This window comes from Onychostruthus taczanowskii, unplaced genomic scaffold, assembly GCF_017590055.1.
Source record: "Onychostruthus taczanowskii isolate IOZ18803 unplaced genomic scaffold, ASM1759005v1 scaffold30, whole genome shotgun sequence".
NCBI classification, from domain to species: domain Eukaryota; kingdom Metazoa; phylum Chordata; class Aves; order Passeriformes; family Passeridae; genus Onychostruthus; species Onychostruthus taczanowskii.
In genome coordinates this window covers 1,982,638-2,008,604 of record NW_024500350.1, presented here as the reverse complement: position 1 = coordinate 2,008,604, position 25,967 = coordinate 1,982,638, and the positions used below count along the sequence as shown (strand labels likewise).

The 25,967-nt window shown below is 49.2% G+C and overlaps 2 protein-coding genes across 9 annotated transcripts in view; one reads left to right on the top strand and one right to left on the bottom strand.

Moving 5' to 3' along the window:
- MYO15B (myosin XVB) overlaps positions 1 to 13,256 on the top strand; it is a 31,759-nt gene extending 18,503 nt beyond the window's left edge. The window contains exons 22-47 of the mRNA XM_041409373.1: positions 214 to 403; positions 520 to 610; positions 1,138 to 1,345; positions 2,795 to 2,889; positions 3,426 to 3,485; positions 3,719 to 3,794; positions 4,276 to 4,394; positions 4,607 to 4,725; positions 5,129 to 5,270; positions 5,391 to 5,502; positions 5,738 to 5,898; positions 6,161 to 6,273; positions 6,380 to 6,443; positions 6,676 to 6,748; positions 7,102 to 7,178; positions 7,554 to 7,630; positions 8,202 to 8,332; positions 9,274 to 9,368; positions 9,646 to 9,723; positions 9,867 to 9,975; positions 10,284 to 10,432; positions 10,785 to 10,912; positions 11,641 to 11,774; positions 12,270 to 12,403; positions 12,789 to 12,929; positions 13,197 to 13,256. Coding sequence (XP_041265307.1) covers positions 214 to 403; positions 520 to 610; positions 1,138 to 1,345; positions 2,795 to 2,889; positions 3,426 to 3,485; positions 3,719 to 3,794; positions 4,276 to 4,394; positions 4,607 to 4,725; positions 5,129 to 5,270; positions 5,391 to 5,502; positions 5,738 to 5,898; positions 6,161 to 6,273; positions 6,380 to 6,443; positions 6,676 to 6,748; positions 7,102 to 7,178; positions 7,554 to 7,630; positions 8,202 to 8,332; positions 9,274 to 9,368; positions 9,646 to 9,723; positions 9,867 to 9,975; positions 10,284 to 10,432; positions 10,785 to 10,912; positions 11,641 to 11,774; positions 12,270 to 12,403; positions 12,789 to 12,929; positions 13,197 to 13,256 — 2,936 coding nt within the window. The remainder of the gene's footprint in view (positions 1 to 213; positions 404 to 519; positions 611 to 1,137; positions 1,346 to 2,794; positions 2,890 to 3,425; positions 3,486 to 3,718; positions 3,795 to 4,275; positions 4,395 to 4,606; positions 4,726 to 5,128; positions 5,271 to 5,390; positions 5,503 to 5,737; positions 5,899 to 6,160; positions 6,274 to 6,379; positions 6,444 to 6,675; positions 6,749 to 7,101; positions 7,179 to 7,553; positions 7,631 to 8,201; positions 8,333 to 9,273; positions 9,369 to 9,645; positions 9,724 to 9,866; positions 9,976 to 10,283; positions 10,433 to 10,784; positions 10,913 to 11,640; positions 11,775 to 12,269; positions 12,404 to 12,788; positions 12,930 to 13,196) is intronic.
- Positions 13,257 to 14,415: 1,159 nt separating this feature from the next.
- The window catches only part of RECQL5 (RecQ like helicase 5), a 37,964-nt gene continuing 26,412 nt past the window's right edge, over positions 14,416 to 25,967 (bottom strand). For 5 of the 8 annotated variants that reach the window (XM_041409098.1, XM_041409103.1, XM_041409101.1 and 2 more), the window contains 12 exons: positions 23,025 to 23,252; positions 21,475 to 21,574; positions 20,935 to 20,971; positions 20,074 to 20,132; positions 19,875 to 19,951; positions 19,243 to 19,336; positions 18,643 to 18,783; positions 17,581 to 18,242; positions 17,306 to 17,384; positions 16,219 to 16,470; positions 15,668 to 15,740; positions 14,416 to 15,590 (listed from right to left, as the gene is read on the bottom strand). In XM_041409098.1, coding sequence (XP_041265032.1) covers positions 15,469 to 15,590; positions 15,668 to 15,740; positions 16,219 to 16,470; positions 17,306 to 17,384; positions 17,581 to 18,242; positions 18,643 to 18,783; positions 19,243 to 19,336; positions 19,875 to 19,951; positions 20,074 to 20,132; positions 20,935 to 20,971; positions 21,475 to 21,574; positions 23,025 to 23,252 — 1,924 coding nt within the window. In that variant the 3' untranslated portion in view covers positions 14,416 to 15,468. Of the gene's footprint in view, positions 15,591 to 15,667; positions 15,741 to 16,218; positions 16,471 to 17,305; positions 17,385 to 17,580; positions 18,243 to 18,642; positions 18,784 to 19,242; positions 19,337 to 19,874; positions 19,952 to 20,073; positions 20,133 to 20,193; positions 20,302 to 20,934; positions 20,972 to 21,474; positions 21,575 to 23,024; positions 23,253 to 25,967 lie in introns of those variants that run through there. The other 3 variants (XM_041409102.1, XM_041409099.1, XM_041409106.1) reach the window with 3 other exon arrangements.

The following is a 25,967-nucleotide window of genomic DNA, read 5'->3' as shown; positions in this document are numbered from 1 at the left end:
GTTGACAAGGAAGACCTTTCTAGGAACATTAGGCCAAGATTTAGGCAGAGGAGGAAAGGATCTGGCTCTTTTGGGAGTCTGCATCTTGATGGGAGAGGAAAGAGGAATGTCGGGCCATTGCCAGTCGGCATCAGAGGGAAAGAAAGGGAAAGTCAAGTGAGATAAAGGGATTTCTCTTGTGTCTTTGTTGGTCTGTTGATTAAAACTCAATAGCTCCTGCCTCCCCTCTGCCACCTCCTGAGCCAAAGCCAAAAAAGGAAACACCAAAACCAAAGAAGGAGCCGCCTGTAGTGAAGCCTTCAGGCCCCGAGAAGCGTCCTGCACCCAGCCGCGAGATCGGGAACATCATCAAAATGTACCAGAGCAGACCAGCCCCCGAGCCCCAGCCCGTCCAGCCCGCCAGGTGAGAGTGTGGGATCCCCCCTGTGGGCAGGAGGGACATGGGGGTTCTCTATCTCGGCTCTGCCAGTGGCTCCATTGTGCCCAAACCACATAACGCTGTTCCATGTTCCCTTGCAGGAGAGTATCCAAGCCATTTTTAAAGAAGAATGACCCCAAAAATGAAGCTCTGGCCAAGCTGGGAATGATGAACCCCTCACCTCAGCGATCAGTGAGTTCTTTGCTCTCTGGTTACTTCAGGAGCTCAGCAGAGAGAGCCTGTCCATCCCATATCCAGCAGGTTGGGATCTCCCTGGTGCTGCAGTAGCAGCCAGGTGATTTCTGGTTGGGTTGTGAGCTGGGAGCTCACACCATGGTCCTGCCCACCCTAGACTGGTTCCAGTGTGTAAAGTCATCTGAGGTCCTGAAGAAAAGGCTTTGGAGCAGCAAGTCCTATTGTCAGATGCTAAAGTCTGATCTGGAAGCAAGCAACTCATGTTCTCCATGTTTGGCACCAAAGCTTTGGCTTGTTAACATCCTTTTTTCCTTTCCAAACTGGAGGCTTTGATGCCAAATGCTTAGTCGTCTGGGTTGGGTTGATCACCTCTTTGTCTGGGTTGGGTTGATCTAAAGGCAGTGGTGGGCTGTTCACACAGATCTTGCTCCAGGGGTGGGCTGCTGCCCCAGGATGATTTAGAACAGCAGTGTCAGGACAGAACCCAGGGAAAGACTGGCTCAAATGGTTTTGTTGTCTTGTAGCCATCTCCTGTGCCACAGGAGAAGAAAGCACCTCCACCTGTCAAGCCCAAGCCAGGCCCAGCTTCCAGCTCTATCAAGGAAAAGCAGCTGCCTCTCCTGTCCATCTTCAAACCAGAGGGTGCCCCACCAGCTGCCCAGGCCCCTCCTGCTCCCCCTCTTCCCCCACCAACGCCTGAGGACCAAGGCAGGCAGGAGCCCACAGGGAAGGGTGAGTATTGGTTTCACCCATGTGGGATTTGGTAGCAGGGCAGGGAAGGGATGGGGCTGGAATCAGCTCAGGAGAGTCATGGCACAGATCCTGGCATTAGGCAGTGCCAGGGACTGAGTGACTGTGTGAGACCAGGGAGATGGTGCAATCTCACCTGTGAGCAATCAGAGATGTCACAGTTCCAGCCTGGCCCAGAAACCAGCGTGGCACTTCCCAGATCTTAACTCTTCCCTTCTGAAAAATGCAGCTAAAAATAGAAACGTCCTTTGGGCTACGGCTTTATCAAGGTCCAGCCCACAATACTTTTATTGTTTACCTGCAGCATTATTATCTAAGTGGCAATTAGTGGATGGACTTTAGACCAGGGAGCAATGGGAAGCAAGGTCTTTTACCTTACAAACCTCTGGAGGGATCTTGGAGACAGGCTGAGGGATAGGGAATGTTTCTCAGAGGGAGGCTGAGCCTGGGAGACCTTGGACACATAAAGAGTGTTTGGATGCTGCCCATTTTAAAAAAGTAGAGCAAATGCTTACCAGCAGTAGTTTGGAAGTGTTATTCAGTCTTAGTTTTGCCTCTGAATTTCAGTGTGAGCCTGAATTCATTTTATGCATTGGATACCTGTACCAATGTATTTCTAGCTGTTTAAAATTCTCATCATCACGTTCCATAACCTGCAAGGAACAATCAGTCAAAGACATTACTGAAGGACTCCATCCTGCAGCAACTTTCCTGCTATAAAAGAATTTCCTTGTTAGCTCCTCCTCTCTTAAAATATTATTCTTTGGGAAGTCCTGTGAAAGTAAATCAAAGTAACTGGATTAGCCTGAAAAATTCCTTCATGCTTTGGAATAGGGCTATAGAAACAGCTGAAGTATGGAAATTACTACATTATTTGCCTATGAACTCTGAAGTTTTGAAGTGCTTAAATGAAGACATTCTTACCTCATAAATTAGGAACTTTGAGCAGCTGCCTTCAGACTGAGCCTGTCTTTAATACATCTGCAGAGAGAGAGTCTGGTGCTAGTTTTGGGTGTCCTGAACCAGAACCTTGCAGCCTCCAAGCTCAGGGGAGAACTTTTATGTCCCTCTGAAATCTTTAGCAGCCTGTTTATAATGACAGAGTGACACAAAATGAAACCTGTCTCCAACTAAAGCACCGGGAGAGTGTTTTGTGTGGGAGGCTCCGTGCTCCCCATGCCTAGAGTGTTTCTGTTCTTAGCAATGAACTTTGTGGCTAGACAGTGGAAGTGTAAATGCTACCAGAAATTCTGGGAATGACTGGTTTGTGCTCACATGAGCTGGTCAGGAGATTCCGGTCAGGAGATTCCCTGTCAGGAACTGTCCCCTTTCTCCTGGCAGATCTTTGATGGGTGGAAAGGACCTTGTAACCCTCAGAGCCCATCTTCACTGCTTTTTCTCCCCATGCAGACTCTGCTGTGATAGTGGCAGGTGATGATGGAATCAAGACCCAGCTGTACAAGCTCACCACCAGTGTCAGCTTTTCCTATGTCGACCCTGCCTGGAAAATTTTTCTGCGCAAAGAGGTTCAGTTCCTTAGCTGAGGGTTGGCTGGGGGGGAGCTCATCCCATCTTTGGTTAAAATGGGTTTTTTTGGTCATAGGCACTCAATGTAAGATAAGAGCACAAAGATAACTTTGGGAGCACAGACCCAGGAGTTGGGGGCAGGGGATCATGTCACGGGGAATCTGGGTGATGCTCTGCCTTACTGACACTTGTGTCTCAGTTTCTCTACCTGCCCTTTCCTCCCTCTGTAGACCACTGAGAAATCTAGAACTGAATTTGTCGTTGCCTGGTGCTTTCCTGTTAAAATAGTACAAATGTGTTTAAAATCAAGTATTGGAGAGTGTGCTAAACTCACCAGGGTTCCTTCCTTGGTCTGACCACTCAGGTTTTGGTCTTTCACTCCTGGTCCTTCTGTTTACACTCACAGTGTCTCCACCCTGCCTGTGCCTGGAGATGAACTCACTCCTCCCTGGCAACATGGCATGTGGATTGCAAAACATCCCTGGGGAGCTACTTCTGCAATATCTGTAACACCACTATTGCCCTCCTCTTGCAGGTGTTTTACCCCAAAGAAAATTTCAGCCACCCTTATTGTCTGAACTTGCTGTGTGAGCAGGTAAGCACTGGAGTGTGGCTCAAGGCCAGTTGTCTCTCTGGGGACAAAACACTGCATAATTACATTGCATGAGTTACCTTCGCTTCTCCATCCCCAGCAGTGCAAGTCTCTTCCCCAGATCCATCCAGTCCCTGTTCACTCCTCTCTGAGACTCAGTTTAACAGCCTCAGATGCTCCAACACAGCCAGGTGTGGCCCTTGCAATGGAAGCCTGTCTGTTCCCTTCCTCTGCAGATCATCCGTGACACCTTTTCTGAGTCCAGCTTTCGGATCTCCAGGGAGGAGAAGCGCAAGATGAAAGACCTGCTGAGTAATTAACAGCCCCATCACCCCTTCCCCTCTGTGCCCATCCCAGCTTCTGCTCTGAAATGAAAAACTGGCCTCCAACCCTTTCAGTCAGTACTCAGGGCAGAGGAGAAATGTTTGTCACTGCAGCAGGAAAGCACATTTGTAGAGTGCAGTGTAGGAATGCTTGTTTATTCCAAATGGCCCTGAAATTTCTGTGAGTAGAAAAACTTAGTTCTGAAATGTTTATTGTGGGGAGAGGAAACTGAAGCCCATGGATAGGATTTTGATTTGTTTCAACTTCCAAGTGTCATCTCTAATATGATCTTCATGGAGAGAGGGATGGAAACCAGTAGTAGACTGGCATGTGCAAGTGTCCTTTCCCCTGTGTGTGTGGTTTGCTGTGCTGTGAACACAGAGGGACTGCTGGGAATGAATCCCTGGGAAGAGGGAGACTTGGCCACCTTGGTCTTTCTAAGCAAGTAACTGTTTTGTCACCCTGCTAGTGGAGTTCCGAGTTGGCAACAATGCCCAGTCCATTCAGGAGGAGGGGATCAAGAAGAGGATTGTAGTGGCTGCTCGGGACAACTGGGCCAACTATTTCTCCCGCCTTTTCCCAGTTCAGGTGAGCCTTAATTCTCTCACCATACCCTGGGCTTGCTTTAGTTGTGGCTCCAGTTCATTCCTTCTGTCCCCCTGCCTGGCCACACTGCAGTGATTCTGTACCTTCCATACTTTGCAGAGTTTCACACCTCTTGTGTGGCATCTCCTTTCCCTGCTGCCACCTGTGCAGGTGGGATGGAGCCTTCGATTCTCTGTGCTGCACTTCCCTTACAGGGTGAAAAGGGAAGTGATGTGCAGCTCCTGGGTGTTTCTCACCGGGGCATGAGGCTGCTGAAGGTGGAGAAAGCAGCTGGATACCGTCCTGAGCACCTCAAGATCCTATGCAGCTACTGGTGAGCAAAGGGGCCCTGGCTGCTGCAGGAGGACAGTTTGTGTCTGGCAGGGTGCTGGAGGCAATCTGAAAGGGGGAGCTGAAAATTCCGAGCTGTGCTGTGCTCTCTAGGATTATCCTAGGCACCTGTGATTCACTGACCCTCCTTTTAATGAGTCTGGCTTCTCCTTTTCCTTCCTACCTTGAGCTTTGCTTACAACAAGTGAGGGCTGGGAGTGAATCAGCTCCGTGTGCCACCACAGGGAGCTCCTCAGGGTGAAAGCCATGAGCAGCTGGAGGAAGGCCAACATGGAGAATGTTGAGGCATGTCTCCATTCCCAGTCCTTGGAATGGGCTGCCATCCCTATGTTCTGCATCCCAACCTCTGGCAGAAGGAGCCTGAGCATGCTGACTTGTGTTCCCAGCTTTGCAGATGTACTGGCAGTGGAGATGAAAGGCAGCAATTCCCTGGAGTTCTCCCTGAAGACCGAGCAGCTCATCCTGCACTCTCCGAAGGCTCCGTGCATCAAGGCCATGGTGGAACTCTTCATGCAGGAGCTGAGGCAGGTGAGGCAGCAGCTGGAGTGCAGTAGTCCCAGATGAAACTGAGAGTGCCCATGGGATGCCACGGTCCAAGCCCTTCACATCCCTGGGATGAGATCTGACCTGGCCACGGCCTTTCCCCAGGACACCAACTACGTCGTGGCTCTGCGCAGCTACATCGTGGATGACAAGAGCATGCTCAGCTTCAAGAAGGGTGACCTCATCGAGCTGCTGCCCGTGCAGGGCGTGGAGCCAGGTGAGGGGGTGTGCTGGGATTGGCAGGACCAGGATCAAAGGTCTGCTGGACCCACGGTGCCCAAAACCAGAGGAATACAGGGTGGGCTGGCATCATCAGCCTCCAGCTCTGCCAGACAAGCCTTGTCCCAGTTGCCTCAGTTATAGGAATATATGTTATATATATTCTGAGCTTCAGTGCTCGTTTCTCTTGGCAGCTGCCCTGGTTCCTGACCCTTTCTCTGTTCCTTTTCCAGGGTGGCAGTTTGGCTCCACTGGTGGCCGCTGTGGTCTCTTCCCCACCAGCCTGGTGCAGCTGGCTCCTGCCATTGACTACCTCAGCAGCAGCATGGACAGACGGGGAGAGCAGAGGAAGAGCACGAGAGCTCGCCCAGACAGCAGGAACACCAGCAGGGAGGTGAGCAGTCCTTGGGGAGGGACACCGAGGGGACATGGCTGGGTTCAGCAGGAGCTGCCAGGGTGGATCCATGGCTCTGGGGGTGTCTGACCTCTGAGGGCAGAGGGAAGAGGATGAGTGCTTAGTCTTTGCAGATGAGGCACTCAAATCCATCACCGTGTTGGAGGGGAGGCACCACACACAGATGAGGCCTGGCAGCTGAGAATACACACTGCAGTTCCTCAGCTGATGTTTTAGGGTGGGTTTGGTGGTGTTCCTGCAGAGTTCTGTTCTCAGCCTGACACCAGAAGCCACCAGCACCATGTTAGTCCCTGCTGGTGACCATTACACCATGATTGACTTTGCCACCACCTACTTCCGAGAGGCTCAGTCCATGTGAGTAGCCTGTGCTCCTTCCCAAACAGGACCTGGGTAGCCTGACCCACCCCAGGCTGTTTCTGGGGCTATTTCTTGGACTGCATGTTCCCTCTCCTCTGTCTAGGCAGGGCCTGAAGGGGATGTCTGCTGAGAAGAAGAATGTGGCTGAGCTGGTGCGGCACACCAAGGTGAGCTCAGCCTCTGCCCCTGGCCACAGCCAGAATCCCAGCTCCAGCACTGCCTCTGGCTTTGTCCCCACATGGCCAAGGAACAGACCCTTGGCTGCAGTCTCTGGACAAGTTTAGGTGTCCCCTACTCTTTGGTGCTGAATCCTGGCAGCTCAAGTGTCTGGTGCAGCCTGCAGAGCACAGCTCTGTGTGACCCACAGCCCTGGGTTATCCCTCTGCTCTGGCCCTGCAGGTCCCAATCCAGGCGTCTTTGCTCCGGTACTCTGACAGTGAGCTGAACGAGCTGGCCACAAAGAACTTCCGGAGTAAGGATCTTCCTGGGACACAGCACTGCAGAGGGGGGAGTGGGGTGGCCAGGGTGGGCATGCACAGACATTGTGGGGCTCAGTGGGAGTGGAAACTGGGTGAGGAGGGCCCCTTCTAAGGCATTTCTGCAGTTCATAATCCCCTGTGTGCTTGCTGAGAGCTTCCAGCAAAAAGGGATTTTGCCTTGAGTGCCAAGTGTCCCAGAACACTCTGCCTGGGCTTTGGGCTGCCTCCACATGTCCAGTGCAAGCCTTGTAACAGCAGAGAAGTTTTCAGGACATTTGTTTGCCCACTGCCAGCCCCATGGCAGAGCCACCCCAGCTCAGACTAAAGGCCAGGCTTTGCCTTGCAGCACTGATGAGGTTCATGGGAGATCAGCCAAAACACAAGCACCAGACTGAGGTCCAATGCATCTATGAAATTCTTCAGGTTTGTGAGCTTCCCCTGGGCAAAGTGCAGAAGCACCAATGGGAATGGAGGGCCAAGACCTTGCTGGAAAGGAAAAGAGCAGGGAGAGCCATAATGTCACCTCCTACATGAGGAAGGGACGTGAAACAGACTGTGGGGAGGGTGTGCATGTAAATGGTTTCCCTGGATATCACTGTCTGGATGAGAGCACAACCTGCCTCTGCTCTCTCCTCCTTTGATCCTAATAGCACTAGAGACCAGAGGCTGCAAAGCCCAAACTTTAAGCCAAACTTGCAGAGCTCTGAGGCTGGGAGAGGTAGGGCACAGAGACGACCTACAGATGTCTCTGATGCTCTCATCCCCTCTCTGATGCTGTTTTCTCCTCTCTGGATGCAGCTGTGCAAGGAGAAGGAGAATTTACACGATGAGATCTACTGCCAGGTCATCAAACAGGTCACCCACAACCCTCAGCAGTGAGTACCAGCACTGCCAGCTCCTGTGTGTGCACAGCTGGAGAGGAACCATGTGCTGCAGGGACACCAGGGCCAGGGGGGAGGGTGTCCCCTCAGGATGGGTTGTCCCCAGCTGCTCCAGTGCTGAAGCTCCTACTGAGCACTCTGGAAATTTTGCCAGTCCCTGGGTCTGGCATTTTCACTTTAGTGGATATTTTTCCTTATATTTCTGGCTGCTGATCTATCCGGGCACAGTAAACATTCCTGGTGGCTCCTGCTTGTGGTGCTGCTCAGGGCCCTGATTTCCTCCTCCCAGCCTTAGGAATTGATAAACACCAGTCAAGGACTGGCTTGGCCCCATGCTGCCCTGGGAGGTGGCAGCAGTGCTGTGCCTTTATTGTTCCTTTTCTTTGCTGGCTGTTGGAATAACTGAATCAATCTCTTACTCAGCACAAGAAACCTCTGACCAAGGGCTGACACCTCCTTTTCTGCCAGCTGCCAGAGGTGTTCAGAAGAGCACAAGCTCACTTTGAGCTGCTCAGAGCAGGAATTGTCTTGTCCCAAGGTGCCCACAATCCTTTCTGATCCGCAGGGGGAGTGAGCTGCGGGGCTGGCTGCTCTTAAACTTGCTCACTGGATACTTCCTGCCTTCCAAAATCCTGATGCCCTATGCCACCAAGTTCCTGCAGCTGGCCAGCAGTGATCCATCCAGCACCCACCACGGTAAGACTGCTTGTGTCCTGTAAAGCAAATATTCCAGATCTAATCTCCCTATCCTGTCATTCCTCTGTCCTGGACACTGTTATGTTTGGATGTGTCCTGGCAGGGTGGGAGGTGAGGTCAAGGCTCTTTGCTCCCCTAGCAGTGACCAGGGGTGTATTGGTTTGAACAGACAGGTGTCTGCTAAGGAAGGCAGGAGCCTCCCTTGAAATGGAAAATGTAAGCCCCCTCCCTCTGAATTATTATAATTTTGAAATTAAGGGGCTCCCACGCAAAGATATGTGAATAGGAATAATAGCTCTTTACTAGGAAACTAAAAATAAAAATGCAGTAATACAAAACAACACTGCCAGAGTCAGAGCAGGAGCTGAGCCCTGTGGGTCAGGGTGGTGGCACAGTCCCATCCCATGGGGGCTCAGCCCTCCTGCAGGGCCAGCTGTGCTTCTGCTGGAGCAGGGATCCTGCACAAGGCTGCAGTTTTCCTCTGAAGCTCCAGGGCTGCTGGAGATGGGCCTGCTCTTCCTCTGGGAATGCAGGGCAGGAGAAAGCTGCTCCTCTGGGAATGCAGTGGGCAAAGGCTGCTGTGCTGTCCCAGGCTCAGATTGTATCCAGGCAGGAATGCTTGGCTCCTGCCCTGGGCAGAGCATCTCCCCATGGGATGCTGGAATTTGATCAGCCCTGCAGGGACACTCTCTGGCCATGGACAGCAGAGATCTGCTGGAGGGAGGATTGGCTGTGGGAGAGAAAAAGAGAAAAGCTGCCCAATGAACAGCAGAGAACTGCCCCAGCTCTAACAGATAGGAATGGAATACACACAGCCAGCCACATCTTGCAACCTAAGACAAGGGATAAACTCAACCCAGCCAGGATGCCCCAACACCACAGGACACTGTGTTTAGTTCTTTGTTTGGCTCAGCACATGGAGCTTTTTCCTCTTCCTGCAGATATAGCCAAGATCTGCCAGAGCAACCTGCGCAAAAACTTCCTGTACGGGGGCCGTCGGCACCTGCCCTTCCCTGTGGAGATGGAGGCACTGCTGGTATGGAGGGGCAGGGAGGTGGGGTGGGTGCTGGAAGGGGGACACAGAGGAGGCTTTGGAGGTGCCACGTGCAGTGTGACAGGGGCAGTTGGTGTTTCAGGAGAGGAAATGGAGCGTGTGCATGGAGGGAGCTTGGGAAGTGCCGTGCCATGGAGTGGGCAGGGAAGAGGCACGTGCTGTGGGCAAGCAGTGGCAGCAGGGATGAGGAAGGAGAGGGACAAACGCCTGGGGCTGATGGGACCCTGCATGTCTTGCTGCCTGAACTTTGTCCTTTCAGAAGGGACACGGTGCCCGCCGGCTGGTTGTGCTGATGCCTGGAGGCATGGAGTACCTCACCAGGATCAGGACATTCACTGTGAGTTTCCAGCTGTGAATTCCTTCATTGGTCTGGACTCTGAGCCACACCAGGGAAATCCCTTATCTGAGAAGGAATAATGTGTCTGCCTGCTCTTGGGCTTGCCTGGTCAGGGTATTAATTTCCTTCTTTCCTTATTTCAGGTGGCCAAGGAGCTCCTGCAGGAGATCTGTGAGCAGATGGGAATAGGTGAACAGCAAGAAACACAGGACTTTGTTCTCTTTGCTATCAGGAATGACGACAAAAATCTCGGCAAGTAGAGACCAGCATGGAGCTTCTCTCTTCCAGCAGCCTCTGCAAAGGGAGCATCACAGCTCCTGCTTGGAATAGTTCCTCTACCCTTGCTGCCTCCTAGGTAGTTTCCCTCTGTATTAGGCTTAAGGATTGATCCTTCTCAGGGGCTGTGTTGCTTGTTCCTGGAAGAGGTGTGGGGTTCTGTGTCCCTTTGCAATGGCTGATGGTTGGAGTCTCAGGGCAGGGTGGAACTGAGGTGGGCAGGAAGGCTCCAGTCCCAGCCTCTCCACCAAGAAGGATGGATACCCTCTCTCTGTGTCATGTAGGTAAAATGGTGAGGCCAATAAAACTGGAGGAGTATCTCCATGATTACCTGCTGGAGGACAAGCTGGTCACTGTGACCTTACGCAGGCTCATCTGGAGGACACCTCTGCACTTTGACAACCAAGTTTACACAGATGTCCATTATGGACAGGTAAGCAAGAGCAAGACCCTCCCTAGCAGGGACAGATGTGGTGTCCCAGCCAACAGAAATGTCCCAAGGGGCCTGAAAAAGCAGGTGGGCTGATAGGCTTTGTGTGCTGTTTCTGGGAGTGACTGAACACTGAAGCTGTGGATGCCAGGAAGGCCCTGTGCCTGTGGCCTTAGCCTGGAGCAGTGCTGTTCCACACATTGTGCAGTTCCCCAGGCTCTTCCTGAGCTCAGAGAGCCTTTGTTTTGCATTATCAGCAAGGCAGGATGTGGGTCTGTGCAGCCTGGCACTGCCCAGGCTTGCCTGTACCCTCTGGCAGCTTTAACAAAGGCCTCTTTGCTGTGCTGTCCCTCAGGTGGTGTGGGATTACCTGAATGGGAGGATCCTGCTGAACCACAATAAAGAAATGGAGATGCAGGTGGGCCTTTTGGCAATGTTCCAGCACTGGGCCAAAGTGGAGCAGCAGAACTCTGCTCCCTCCAGGTATGTCTGTGGCAGAGGGGATCTCTCTGTGATGGCCATAGGCACCACAGGGGTTAGGGGCAGGTACCTGGAAGTCCTCTTTGAATAATTAAGAAATGTCCAATTCTGGAGAATACAGAGGGTCATGAGAGTGCCACGGTAATGTCATTTGATTGCCATTTGTGACGCCAAGAAGGAAGGGCATGAGCTCATGGTTTGGGTGAATCCTCCTTTGTTCTCTCTCACAAGTGTCAGAGGTTGCAACCCTGGACACCTGAAATCTGTAGTGAGATGCCCAATGGGAACAAAATTGTCCCTGGATACTGGAAGCCTTCAGTCCTGCAGTTCCAAGCTGTACTTTGCCACTCCTTCCTTTCCTTATGCACTTTGACTTGGAGTTGAGGTAATGCCTCCATCAGATCCCCTTAAAGCACCAGGGAAATGGCACAACCCTGCTGGGCACTGAGGAGCTCTTGCTGTCTCCAGAAAGGAGGGATTTCTCTCCATGCACTGGTCAGTGGTGCACAGCTGAATTCCCTGTGGACAAGGGTGGTCTCACTGTCTCTGATGGTTCCTTCCACCTTACCCAACTCAGGCATCACCTGTTGTGCTCTTCCTCTCCCCCTTCACTCTTGTTCCCAGATACACAGTGGAAAATTGTTGTCCCATCCCCTCCTTCCTCTTAATCCCCTGGCTGATGTTTGATTTTAGCTGGGCAGGGGGTGAATTAGAATCTGTTTTTGGCACAGGGAAGAGCTGAAGGAATACACTCCAAAGAGCCTGCAGTCCTCCATCAGCCTCAAGGCTCTGCACAACCACGTGGCCACACTGCTGAGAAAGAGGCAGCCCCTCCAGCCACGGGATGCAAAAATCCAGTTCATAGGTGAGGAGACATCCAGATCTCCTTCAGTTTCTATGCTGTTTCAGCTTCTGGAAGCTGCTCTGAATGTACTTTTGGGACAATTCATGAGGTTGTTGATGGTTCTTGGAGCCTGGAATGAGCCATGAGAATGGAATTCCCTGACAGCTCCTCACTGTGGATTAGGTCTTGTTCCCAAGCATGGTGATGGTGGTAGAAGTTCCATCTCTTGTAGGAGTCTGCAGTGGACTTTCAGAGCTCTGTACAAGCGGTGTTTTAATTGATATTCTGGCTGCATGTCTGTTTTCCAGTGGATGTCCTGTCCAGAAAAGGACAGGACATCCACTCAGGCCGCTGAGAATTGAGTCTCAGAAGCCAGGGAGGGAGGCAGAAGTTGTCAACGTTACTTTTTAATGTAGAAAATCTTGGGAACACTGGCAACTTTTACCACCCCAGGCTGGTGCAGTAAATTGTTGGCTGAAAGCTGCTGCCCTCAGGCCACTTTTTGCTCTCTTCTAGAGCACGTGATGAAATTGCCTTTCTTTGACTACGTCATCTTCATAGTGGAGAGAATCAGTGATAACACAATCCCTGTGCCCTGTTTCTTTGGTGTGAACAAGGAGGAGATCATTGTGGTGGATGGCACCAGCCAGGTATGCCAGACAATCCCCCCTGCTGTCTGTCAGATATGAGCTGTGACTTTAGAAGAACTTGTGAAGGAAGAGGCTGGACTTCCCTGGAAGCATCACTCTGACAACAGCACTGGCCCAGAGCAAGGGAGTGTGCAACAGGCATTATTGTCATGGGCTCTTTTGTAAGTCCAGTGTTTATGCTAACAAGAACAATCCACACCAAAACTAAATGTAGAACACATTCCTGTTTGTTCCAAACCTGTGGGAGTTTTAGGGCTGTATCCTGCACGCACCACCCTGTGCCCCAGGCCTTCCCTCAGCTTTCCACAGGTTCTTGTGGTGAGAATCAGATGGTTTCAGTTTGGGGACTGCTCCTGAGAGTGGCTGGTGGCTTTCCCCCCGGCAGGTGGTGTTGCGGGTCATTCCCCTGAAGGAGCTGCAGAAGATGCGCACGCTGAGGCCCATCTCCGACGGGGGCCTTCCCGGCCTGGAGCTCCACTATGGCTCCCCTGCCAGCCCCAGGGCCCTGTGGCTGGAACTGTCACAGGTGAGATCAGCCTGGGCCTGCAGCTTCCTCCTGGCACCTCCCAAATTGCCCTTCCCTGCCCAGCTGAGCCTCTGCTGAGGAGTGGTGCTGCTCCTCTCTCGTGTCCCAAAGGAGGAGGGGGACACTGCATTTCCAGGCTCTGAAGTGCAGTGTGGTCCCAGCACATGGCTGATATTTAATTATGGGAAGTGATTTATGAGGATATTTAAGTAGGAGAAGCAGCTCTTTCCGGGGCAGGGTGATTGATGCTGGTTTGTGTTTTGACAGGCCAAAGAACTGTACCACACGATCGTTGTCATCCTGGATAAAACAGAGCTGCACTCCTAGAGCCTAAAAGGAGGAGAATGGCCAAGGAAAACAGCACTGTTTCCCTTTCTCTGAACTTGGTCAGTGCTCCCTGACCTGTCTTTGGGAGAGAACTCTTCCAGAAGACACCCAAGACCTCAGCCAGCTGCTTTCTAAGAATGCCACCACAGCGTTGTTGATGGAGTGACCATAACCCTCGTGACCTGCCATTCAGCCCTCAAGCACTTCCTTGAAACAATCCATGCTGTGGCTAAACAAACCCCAAGGGCCTCTCCACACCACAGCCCGTTCCAACAAAGAGCAGCTGACCCAAAGCAAGCACTTGCCTGCAAGCTTTGCACCATGCAACTCCTCCTTTCTGTTTTGAATTAATTATTATGAGCAAAGCCTGGTGCTTGCTAGAGATTTGTGTATCCCACTGCCCAGCTGAGGCTGTGCAATGCCTGCAGGGGCTGCTGGTTTTTTCCAGGAGCCAGATTTGTCTCTGAATTGATATGCAGAGATCCTGCAGCAGGATTTGTGAAGCAATTTGTAGAAAGCATCCTAACTGAAAAGCTGATCAGTGTTAATCATACAATTAACACATATGCTGGGGCACAGATTGAGCTGCAATGGTAAGGAAGTTTACTGTTAATTAATTTCTCACTGACATAATTATATGCATATGCTTTCCTCTACTATAAAGAAGTCAGTCATGGCCATGCAGCTGTCAGACTTCAATGATGGCTCCATGCCCATGGAGGAAGCTTCTTCAAACAGAACTTGTTTTATACTGAAGTGTTTTGGGTTGTACAAAAATATTTAATTTATTTTTATTGCCACAGCTCTCCTAATGACCTGAGGAGTAACTGCCCTTTAGGAAATTGCAATAAAATAATCAGAGATGTTCTGAAGGTGTATGCTAGTTGTTACATCTAACCTGGGAAAACTTAACTGCAGGCAATGGGCAGAGCTTGTGGAAAATGTCATTGTTGGCAGGGAAGGGGGATGGATCTGAGGGTGCTCAGTGCAAGCCCTGATGCACAATTAGACTTTTGCTGGTGAGCTGATGCCAGTGGAACTACAGCATCTTCCCTAGCAGGTGCTTCTCTTGGAGTGCTGGCTGCCTAATGTACCTCTGACCAGTCTGTGTGACTGAGTTGTAAGGAAAAGCTTCCAGGAACAATCCACAGCAGTTGTAACCTTGCTTTATTGTCACTCCTGCATATACCCTTCAGAACAATTAAAAAAATACATCTGTGGAATGCAGTGATCCAAAGCCCTGGGCAGCCTCTGAGGCTGCACGCTCCTCTGGCAGCACTAGAGCCTGAGGCCACCAGCCCCTGCAGGTATGCAACAGAGGCAGAACCCAGCAAAAATCCAACAGGAAGGACTTGTGCCAGGGAATCAGGATCAGGTTCCATATAAACATAGCAGCAGAGGTACCACAGTGTCAGTCTGAGGGTCACAGCAGAACCGTACCCAGCTGTATTAGCAGCACTGCCCCCTGCACTGCAGACTTTTGGTGAGGCACAGGGAGCAAATATGGCTTTAGGGATTACAAGAAAAGGCTGGCAGTGTTGCAGGGGTTAATACTGAAAGAGTATCACCACTTAAATTAAAGGGCAGACAGAACTGGACAAAGTTAAAGAAGTTCACATTAAAAGAAAATCTGAGTTTCTCCTTTAGAAAGCAAGCACTGCCTCCATGGTAACTACAAAATGCTCCTCCCCTGCCCTTCAAACAAAAATATTCCATCCAGGAACTCAAACACTGAGTTTGTCACTAGCAGCCCTGAGCAAAGCATGAGAACTTGCAGCATATTGGTGACACTGAAATAAGAAACAGGGAGAGGGGGAGCAAGGGGAGGAGCCATTTAGAAAGCAAGGTGCCGTCCCAAAGCAGAGTTCCAACTGGAAAGTCTGAGCCCTGCCCAGACTGCTGCAGGTAGTACAGGTTGGAGACAGTGCAGAACATCCAAGGCAGCAGCTCCTAACAAACCCAGCAGGTACAACTTCCCACCTCTTGGTCCTTGAGGGTTTCAGCACCCCACTTATTGGGGAAACTCACCTTGAGTTCACAAAAACTGGTTCCCTTGAATGTGTGTCACTAAGGACAGAAGTGAGCAAAAATGCAGTGGGGAAAAGAAAAATAAATCTTATTTCTGCAGTCTCATAAGACCCTCTGTGGGTGGGTTCTTCCACATCCCCTGGTGGTGCTGCTGCAGGAAGGAAGAGCCAACAAGCAGCAGGGATCAGCTCTCCAAGCTCTGCAGCTCCTCCCAGTCTGCCTCACTCTCACACCTCAGCCTTGTTTTGAAAAACTCCTTGATGAGTCTCTGTGCTTCCTCCTTCACTGCAAGAGAGGAAATGCCATCTTTTGAGTTGATATTTAAGACATCTGCCCCTCTAAAGCCATGAACCAATCTGGCATTGCAATAACCCCAGACAAACCTGTCTTGCGGGCAGGGCTCTGCTCCTGGGTCAGTAGGTGAGACAGGTGCCTGGCAAAGCCCTTGAAGAGATCCTGCAGCATTGGGGAAGAGCAGAAAGCAAACACCAGTTACCTCACCAGTCTGTTTCCATGTTTGTCTCACCCTTAGCACAGACTGGCTGTAGCACAAACCTCTCCTGGACTGAACACACACAGCTGGCCCTGCAGTGCTGGAGAAGCCCAGGCACATACATCCTGCCTTGCAGGGCACAGCAAGGAAACTACACCAGCACCAAACCTGAGCTGTTCCTGCTCCACAGGTGGGAGTTAAAAACGTGCCAGGGTTTAATGTGAAAATATGAACAATCACAAGGAAGTGTGGAACCAACATACACCAACCCTTTTGTGGGAGAGGTGAGTTGCTGTACCTGGAGTCACTGGAACAGCGCATATCAAAACATAACATGGAAACAAAAGGTGGGATCCAGATCATCTCTGCCTTCTCAGAGCACCAGGGCCCTAGAGAGATGAATTTTCCTTCTGCTAAAGAGGGCCTTGAGCTATACTCTACCTTGGAAGCAAATTTGCCCCCCTTGTAGAACGGGGTCAAATACTTGACAACGATGTCTGCAGTCTCTTTGAGGGACATGCCTTTGGTCACTGGCTGTATGGTCCTGCTGCTTCCTTCTTTATCACACTGTTCTAAGTTTGAGTCAAAAGTCACCTTCTTCTTTGTTGGACCAACACTTTTGCCCTCTGGCTGGGTCAGAATTGAAGATTTTGCCGCTGTCCGGAGCCGCTTTTTTACAGGACTTTCCATATCCTGGAGAGGGGACAGAAGAAAACCAAACCTACCAATTCCTGTGACAGCACTGTCCTTCCAAGAAGCCACCACCTTCCAAGAACGCAAATCTTTGCAGCATCCTGCAGCCTGTGCCTCCAGTGAATACCCAGCAGGAATCTCTGTAACTCCTTTTAACCTGCTGTGCAGACACTACTTCCCACACTAAGGGACTTAGAAAAAAACCCTTTAAAGAATACCACATTTAGAACTACCATGTGGTAGCTAATTGCTACACCCTATCCTACAGAGGAAAACTGACTAGAAAAGATTTCTCAGGGTGTCTGCTGAGAACAGAATACACCCCTCAGCCACAGCAGGAGAACCACACTCCTGCTCGGTTTGAAAGAGAAAGGAGACTGCAGTGTTGCAGAGACAGCTGCCAGGCAGTCTCAGGGGCCAAATGAAAGCAGAAAATTAATGGCAAGGCAGGCTGTGAGCAGGGGTCACTTCCCAGTGGTTCTGTGTGTCTCTGGCCTGTAGTTGTGCCCTTGCCTTGAGAAAGCAGCTCCCTAATTATAGTTAGTGACAGATCTCAGGGGGTGGGGACACTAATTCCAGGCAAGTCACCAGCAAGGGCACAGTCACATGAGTTGCTCAGAGGAGGGAACAAAGCCCAAGGTGCTGGCACAGCCCAGAGGGCAGCAGGGAAACACCAGGAATGCAACACAAGTGGGGCTCTCCTTTCTGCTGCAACTGTAGCTGGGCCTTCCCCAAATAAATGACACTCTCAGAGCAGGAGTGTCACTTCCAGAGAGAAATCTGGCACAAGATGAGCAGAAGAAAGAGAGGAAATCAGCATTCATTGAAATCTTACCTCATCTGATCCCGGCCGCTTCCCACTGTCACCTTCTCCCACAACAGGTAGCTCAGTTTCTGCAACATTTTCAGCAACACTAGTGGGAAGAGTGGAGAGAAGGCCAGTTGTAATCATTCCACAGTGAAAATATTTCTGCATTGACTGTCAGTGGCCATGAGACTGCAGGGTAAAGCAAGAGTCTCCCTCACTCACCCAGAGACCTCATACAGGTTTCCAGGAGAAGGCTGGTGGGGCTCTGGACAACACAAGGAGCAGAGAAATAGAGATTTTACCTGGACTTCACATCCATTTCTTCCTCAAGGAATTCACATTCAGCAGCCTGCTGGGTCTTAGAATTCTCCCCTCTCGGAGTCAGTGTTAATTCTGTTTCTCTCAGTTCTTTATTCTCCTCCTGGAACTGCCCAGTCAGGTCTCCAGAGCCATCTTTATTTTCCTGAGGTGTTGGTTTCTCTTGACACACACTTTGAGAAGAAACCTGAGGTAGTGTGCTTGCAGAACAGCCTTCTCCCTTTGGTACACTGCAGCTTTGGGCTTTAGAGCCAGCTTTGGGGAGGGAGAAGAATTTGGAAATATCCTGTGATTCCTTTTTAGCTGCTTCTGCAAGCATTTGCTGCTTCTTGCTACGTTTGGACTTCTTAGCAGGGCTCTCCCCAAGGGCACTTTTTGTGTCTGGACTGGGTTGCTGCCCCTTCTTTTCTGGGTGTGCTTCTACCCCTGCACTCTCACCCACTGCTTTGGTTGCAGTTTCTTCCCTCTGGAGAAGAGGGTTTCTGGTGTCCAGGTCCAGACTGCAGCTGCTGATGTCCTCCCCACTTGGACAGTCTTTTTTGACAGGCCTTGCATCACTCTCCTCCTGGATCTTCAACAGTTCTGAAGCTGTCTGGAACAAGCTGGATTTCTTTGGAAATCCTGCTCCCACACGCTTGGGTTTGAACTGGGGAGACAGGAAGAAGAAGTAATTTTGGATGTGACAGCTCTGTGTGCAGCACCATGAAAGCAGCTGAATTTCTGCACACAATACACCAATGTGGGCAGCTGTAAACTGGGGGAGGCTCTAAATCTGACTGATCATCAACAGAGACATGAGGGAAATGGATTAGGTGGAAGTCCTAGGACAGCAGTAAGAAAAGAAGACAGCATCCTTGGATAGAGCAAGATGAGAAAGAACTTATTTAAGCTGTGGCCTGCACACAGATTATATTCACTAATAACAATGTGACAGGAAAAAGCAATTACAATAGAAATATGCAGTGGCCACAGAAGGGACTCAAATTTATAAAAAGGCAGACAAAAAAACCACATCACTCTCTCCTGTCTATCCCACCAGTACTCACCGAGGGAACCTGGGATGCAGGGACAAAGTCCTCTTCTGCTAGAGACACAGATTTTGTTTCCAAATTGCTGTTACCACCTGTTCCAGACCCAAAGACTGAGAATAATTCCCCTTGTTTGGAGGCTTTATTGATTTCTGCCACCTGAAAAGAGAACAGAAATATTCTCTAATGGCCAGAAATCTTTATGTATTCCTGCCTTTGTACATACTAAAAGCCATAGCAACAAAACAGATATCTGCCCTGGAGATATCTGCCTCAAGAACAGAAACGTCTTCATTGAGAATGATGGCAACCAGATAACCTAAATCAAGGCTTCTCCAGTGTCAGCAGCAGCCTGAGGAATTCCCAAATCCCTGTATTGCTACAACACATCTGGATAAGCTTGTGCTGCTATGTAGGTTTCCAGAGCCTGTAAAGGCAACAAAGATTTGAACCCGAGGTGATTCTGGGCCCTCCTGGAAACAAAATCAAGAAAAAAGATTTGTAAGATACCCAAGGCAAAACAGAGCTTGTCCTTCACCTTTCCCACACAAACTCTGTCCTGTTTGCTCTGGAGCTCCCACGTACCAGGGAGCAGCAGATGTAGATGTTTGTCCCTACCTTCTTTAGCACAGCTGCCTTGTAGGAATTTGCCATTTTGCTGGTCCGGAAAGCTTCGTATTCCATTTCCACTGCACAGGCACCAGGGTCTGACCTGAAACACAGGCTGGGGTGATTCCTGGCAAGACACACTTCTGTATCTGCAAAGGGAACGCTAATGCTGAAGTATCTCCCAGAAAGTACAAATTCCACTCCCTCCAGTACAAGAATAAGTGATAACTTCCAGTTAAGGGATGTAGTGGTGAGTTGATGGAGAATGGAAAGGGTGATGAAAACGGTTTATAATCAAGATTCTGGCCCACTGCTCCATTTGAGAAGTACACTATCCCCATCTTGTGGGACAGGGAAGAACTGCCACTCCTGGGATCAAGCTGATACCAGCGATCAGCCACGAATCCTCAGGTCTGATCTCCAACATCCCAGCCAGAAAGATGCTGTCAAGTGAAACGACATCCTTGGACAAAATAATTTTTAAAACTTAAAAAAGCATTCCCTGTGTATTAATTGTGTTAACACAGGACCTGATCTTCCCTGAGCACAATTAATACACATTACAATGGTAATTGTGCTCAGGGAAGAGCAGGCCCTGTGTTAAGGGACTCAGTATACACCCCTTTTTCCTCATCTCATACCATCTTCCTTCTGCTGCTGGAGTCTTTTGGTTGTTGCTCAAAGCTTCTTCCAGCATTTTCAGGCAGTGTTCCCGGCCCTAGGAAACATGGGATACTCAGACATGCTTTACAGAAGTCTCACTGCCCCTTGGACTCCCACCCCTGAAGGAGTAAGGACAGGCCAGGCAGAAGCCTTGCTGTTCTTTGCAACATCACTTACCTTCACAGTGAGCTTGGATATCCTCCTGCTGGCAGCCTCCTTCAGGGGACAGTCTGCACCTGCCACAGGAGAGGAATTTGGGAAAGGAGCCATGGCAGGGCTAGGCTGATGGAGAACATCTCAGCTGTCACAGGGAGGTGCAGGTCCAGGACTGCCTGGCTTTCTCCTCCCTGCACTGTCACCCCAAGGAACACTGTGGTCACCCTTTCTACCTGGAGAAGCTGCACACTCCAAAGGAGTAGGCAGAAACCAAAGTGAGAATGTTTTCTCTGATTGAGAACATCTGCTTTGGAGCTTAGGACTAACAGCTTTCCAAAATCTTCCCACCTCAGAAAACCTTTCTTTAAGGCTCTTAGGAAACTCAAATCTTTTCTCCTCCTCACAATATCAACCAAAAAAAAAAAAAAATCAGGCTGGATAGAATAACCTGACCTGTCAAGTGTTCTTTTGTAATAGTGCCAGAGAGGGCCCCAGAAAGCACAGCTACAAGCAGCAAAGGTTTTCAGCAGTTTCCTTATAGTATTATTATTATTATTATTATTATTATTATTATTATTATTATTATTAGTGCACAACCACTGCAGAAACAGCTAACACTACAAAGTCAGGTTAGACAGAGTTTTCTTTCTCTCTTGCTTATTTGGAAATGTTGTTCAGAAAGATGCATTCCATATCTTCACCCTGACCAAAGCTAGGCTGTGGTCCATCTCCTCCAGCCAAGTTTTCACAGCCAAAAGCTTGACCTCTGTGCCTAGGGACTGATACCTCCAGTGGTGATGCTGTACAAATTGCATGCAGCTGCAAAATATAAGACTTTCTTCTCCCAAAGAAAACCTATTATAAATCAAAGAAGATATTTACTTGGAGGAACAAAATCTTCCTTTTCTGGTTCTTTGCCCTGGAAGAAAACAAAGATCAGTCAAACATTTCCATTCCTACTACACACATGCAGATCTAGAAGCACAAAAGACATGTTTTATATCCCTGCTCTAGGGAAAAATAAAGCTGAAGTTATAAAGGCATTGAACACTCGCCAAAACAGGGCCAAGAAGACAAAGAATAAGAATCAAAGCCAAAAGTTCACCTCTGCTATAGGAATATTTAAAAGAAGCTGAATGGGAAAATCTGTTTTTACTACTACCATGGGCATTAAAACCAACAGGCTCCTCTTGCTTAGCCCTGCAGAGAAACCAGCACATGAATAAGCTGCATTTCTTCTTATTATGGGACTGGCCCAGAATGTGGAGAACACAACAAAAGCAGAGGTACAAGAAGTGAAGGACAATAAGCAACACCAAGATGAAATAATTTACTGTGATCAGTGCCAGGAAGCCTTTATGGCTGTCAGACAAGCTCACAGCAAACCCTCTGTGCATCCCTTGAAAACTGACCCCAACTCACTTTGCGCAGACTCATCTGTTTCTTGTAGAAGTTGTCCCACTCCCGTTTCCGGCGCTCCTCATTGTCTTCATCCCAATTCCCACTGCCCTCTTCATCATACCTGGATAAGGCAGGAAAGCAAGAGGAACAAGCATCTCTGTAGCTGCAGCATGAACTGGAGGACAAGTGTGGGAAGCCAGCCCAGCGATGATCCCACATCTTTCTGAACATGTCTTCACTTTGAGTTTCTCCGCCATTGCCCAACCAGGACAGCAGTGAGCGTCCTCCAAAAATGCACAGCACTTCTTAATCCCATAAAGTAGGAGGTAGTGGCATGAACTAAGAGCTTGTAACTAGTGCCCTGAGAATGGAGGGCTCCATTTCAGCAGCTCTGCCAGATGCTCCCAGGGGGTTCAGGAGTCACTGCCTCATGTCATGTACCCCATCTGTCAGTCCCTCCTGCCCTGGGAGCAGAGATGGCAGAAAGGGCACAACATCCATTCCTCAGCCTCACTTGTTCACAGGCTGCTGCAATAAATGAAATCTCCATCTCTACTACACTGAAATGCAGCAGCTGATCCTCACCAGATGTAGCCCAGGAGTTCACTGCCTCCCACAGCTGCCAAACTTACAGGTATCACAAATCTGAGCTTTAGAGCTGCTGACTATTACAACCTCCAAGGCAAAACTACAATCAGATCATGGAAAGGTTCAATAAGCCAAGTAGCAAACACTGTTCTGTACAACAGCATTAGCTGTGGCTTCTCAGGTCCTGAGACCAAACACAGGCTCAGGTCACAAGTCCTGGTTTCCTCTGACTCAGCTGGACTTGGCCAAAGAACAAAGGCACCAATCCCAAGCTTTTTAAGGTAAAGAAGAGGGCCTGGCCTGCCTACAGCACTGTGTATCCTGGCACAGCTTCATGGGCAGTGCCAGCAGAGAAACTTCATCCTGACACAGCTGGACAATCACTGCAACTCTGCCAGAGAACAGGGGGAAAGAGAAATTGTCACCTCCACACTGCCAAGCATTTTACAAATTCATCATGTTTCCCACTGGACATCTTCCTTTTGCTGTCAGCCTCATAGGAAGATGCAGCAATCTGCAGAAGAATCTGACACTGGCACTTCATAACATCCTCTGTGGTGACTAAGTCCTGTCAGTGGCCCCTGGCCTGCTGGCTCACAGACAGTTGTGTTAAATCAGGAATGAACTCTGGACTATGTCATCTTGGTCTCACTTTTAAACATTTCTGATCCTTGTGACTATGAAGAGGCTGAGCCCACTTGCTGCTTTCAAAAATTTCAGGCTAGTTTCTTGAGCCAATTACATTGTGCAGGGCAATTCTTAGCTCTGTCAAAACAGCTTTTGGTTCTCTGGAACACGAATGTGAACGAGGCTGCCAAAGTGTGTGGAAAATGAAATTCCAGCTGCTGCTGCCAAAAAGTTACAGGAGAATACCATCCACACAGAAACATGTGCTGAAAATAGGAGTGTCTGGGCCTGCAGCTGGTGGATGCTCTTTTCTCTGTTAGCTCCTGTGAGATGAGTGTAACCTCTCTGGTACAGACCTGCTGAAGCCTTTGAGGCCTCTCCTCCCGCCCTCGTAGAGCTCTGGGTCAGAGCTATCCCAGGAGGATCCTGTGGGCCCGATGCAGGTTTTGCTCCAGCTGTTGCTGCAGCACTCCAGTGCCTCCAGTTGCCTTTTCACTGCCCCTGGGTTCTTGCAGAAGTCACAGCACTTGTTGCAAGGTGGGGTGACATCGCCGAAGTACTTTGCGATGGCAGCGTGGCGACAGCTTGGAAACACAAGGCAAAAGCATCTGGTCATCACTTTTATCCACAAAAACTCCACCCTCCAAATGCAGGGTGTCTTTAAGAAAAAAAAAAAAGAAATAAAAATAAATATTTGAGTCTTATTTTTTCACAGAGAATGTCTATTCCAGCAGGAATCACAGGGTTTAATCCCTGGAGCAGAATTCGGGCTCAGTTCCTGGCACCTTGCTTAAAGTCTCTCTGCCTCACTTCCCCATATGTAAAAAAAAATATCAATGTTAATCTCTTCTGCTAAACCCTTTCAGATCTTTGAGATCTTCAAAAGGATGAAATACACAGTTATTAATTCTGTATCACTGACTAAATATATTCCATGTCCTATCAGGATGGCTGTAGGTAAAGAGGACCCATTGATCACCACACTTCAGAATATATCTCACACTGAAGAGCTTCTAGGTTTATTATTTGTGATTTGAAGGTGAAGAAATATATTTGAAGACACAGGAATGTAAGGAAAGTCTCAGGAACAGAGTCCAGAGTGAGGTCACAAGAGAGTACCATTCAGATAACACAGCCAGGACCTTGATGGGCTCACACATGCTCCAGATCAGCACCCAAAGTTTGGGTAGAGTCCTACATGCATGAAAACCAGTTCCTTTGCTCACACAGGATTGCACAACCAGTTTACCAAGATTAGCAAACCAGTCGTGAGAAGATTATTAGATTCTTCCAGAAATTTTCAAAATATTTTTGGCAGGCATCAGTGTTTTGGGGTACATAAAAAAGAATTTGGTGACAATATGCTCACGAGTAATACAGGCAGGAAGTAATTTCTCTTCTAAAACACCCCCTAACTTAAACCAGGGAACACACTGATTTTGCCAAAGAATGATCAGGCAGTTACTTTCTGCCCCTTTTTTTTAAGAAAGCAGAATTTAGAGGAGCTTTTTAAAACTAAAGTTTCTCAGCAGAGGTGGCTGGTTGTCTGTTAGTCAAAATGCTGATAATAAATATATGAAAACATTCACTTCACTGGGCATTTAGAGATCAAATCCTATAGCCAAGTGGGAACAAAAGTTATTTTAGAAGAAAATTATTTTACTACAAGGGAGAACAAAGTGGAAATTTTTCTTCTCGACCAAGGTGTGCCCTAGTAGGCTTCCCAACTTCATCTGCAAAAAGTGGGTCACAGAGGGGGAAAGGAAGAGAGCGAGCACCTCATTTACTCTTATTCTAAACCCTTTAAGGCATGTCAGAACTTGCCAGAGATCTAAGAAACACAGTTTTCTTCTTCACTTGTGTCTGTGTGTGTCTGGAGAGAACACAACTGCACGTTACCAAAGCATCAGAAACAAACCCCAGAGGGGCTGCTAGCTCACTCCTTCCCACGGCCTGGGAGGCAGCACAGCAGCAGGGCACAGGTTCCTGTCCCCAGCAGTGACCTGAGTGTGCTGAAGTGGCAGGGAGCTGGCAGTGCTCAGGTAAGGGGCTGCAGCAGGGTGTCTGCACCGTGCAGGGCACCGAAGGCTGCAGAGGCTCCGACAAAGCTGCCATTATATCCCCCTGCAGAGCCACACTGACTCACTCTGCTCCTGCACTCAAAGAGCTCCTTTCACATGGAGGGCAAGGGTGGGGGGACCGAGATGGGGGCAACACATTCGATACCCTTGTCCTGCCTTTCCAAAAGAACCACTGGTGCTGCCTGGCTTGCCAATGCAACGTGACTAGAGAAATGTCAGCGAGCTGCAGTCAGCTTTTTGTTTCCCCCAAAGAAAACAGGCAGGCATTCTCATTAGTCCGTGTCTCTTCCCCTCGTGTGCACTGATCTGTGTTAGAGTTAACTGAGGCATTCAGTGAGGGACAAGCCCTCTGCCACAGCTCACCAGGCTTATGCTGAGGAGGGACAGCCACACACACCTCTGTCCTTCAGATGCCCCACGGGAGGGCTTTGGTGGAAGCAGAGATCAGCTGTGAGCTCACTGGAATTTAGAGTTCCACTTTCTAACCCATCAGGCTTGTAAAGCCAAGCCCTTCCCACCCAGCCTACTGTAATTGCCTTTTTCTTCCTGAAGAATTACCCAGACTGGGGCCACAGCCCCACTTTAGCCAACGGTGTTCAGGAGTTGGGCCATAGCGGAAATTCAGTTGCAAAACTAAAATTGCAATCCAAATAATTAAGGTCAAAAGGCAAAAAACAAAGTTACTAACAGGGATGCTGGGGTTAATCACTGGATTAATACTTAACACAAGAGTTCCTGAAAGACATTTGGTTATGCATTAACATGCGAGGGGAAAGCTTCCCCTGTCACACCAACACCTGACTAAAGCCCACGAGATGGAGATGATTTACATAAATTAATGGTAGTTTGTATTATTATACATGTCCTAAAATTATTGCATCTTTTAAATAAGCAACTGTATTATTTGTCTCCCTTTGCTCTTCAAAAAGAGTATGTATGAGCTGACCATTGGTCTCTGAAATGTCTAAACAAAATCATTATGTCATTTCAGACATCCCCTCCCCCACTCATTAACATTATGGAATGGGATGAAGAGCAAATAACAAAGAGGTTTATCAACACATTTTTGTCTGTGGCAATGCATTTCAGGCAAGTGCTAAATGACCACAAAGCTGCCTGCACCTGTGTCGTTTTGGCACACAGGTTTTTATACACCACATAAAACAGGAGCCCTATTCCTGCAATTAGGAGAAGCAGATGGACAGCCAGAGAAGCAAA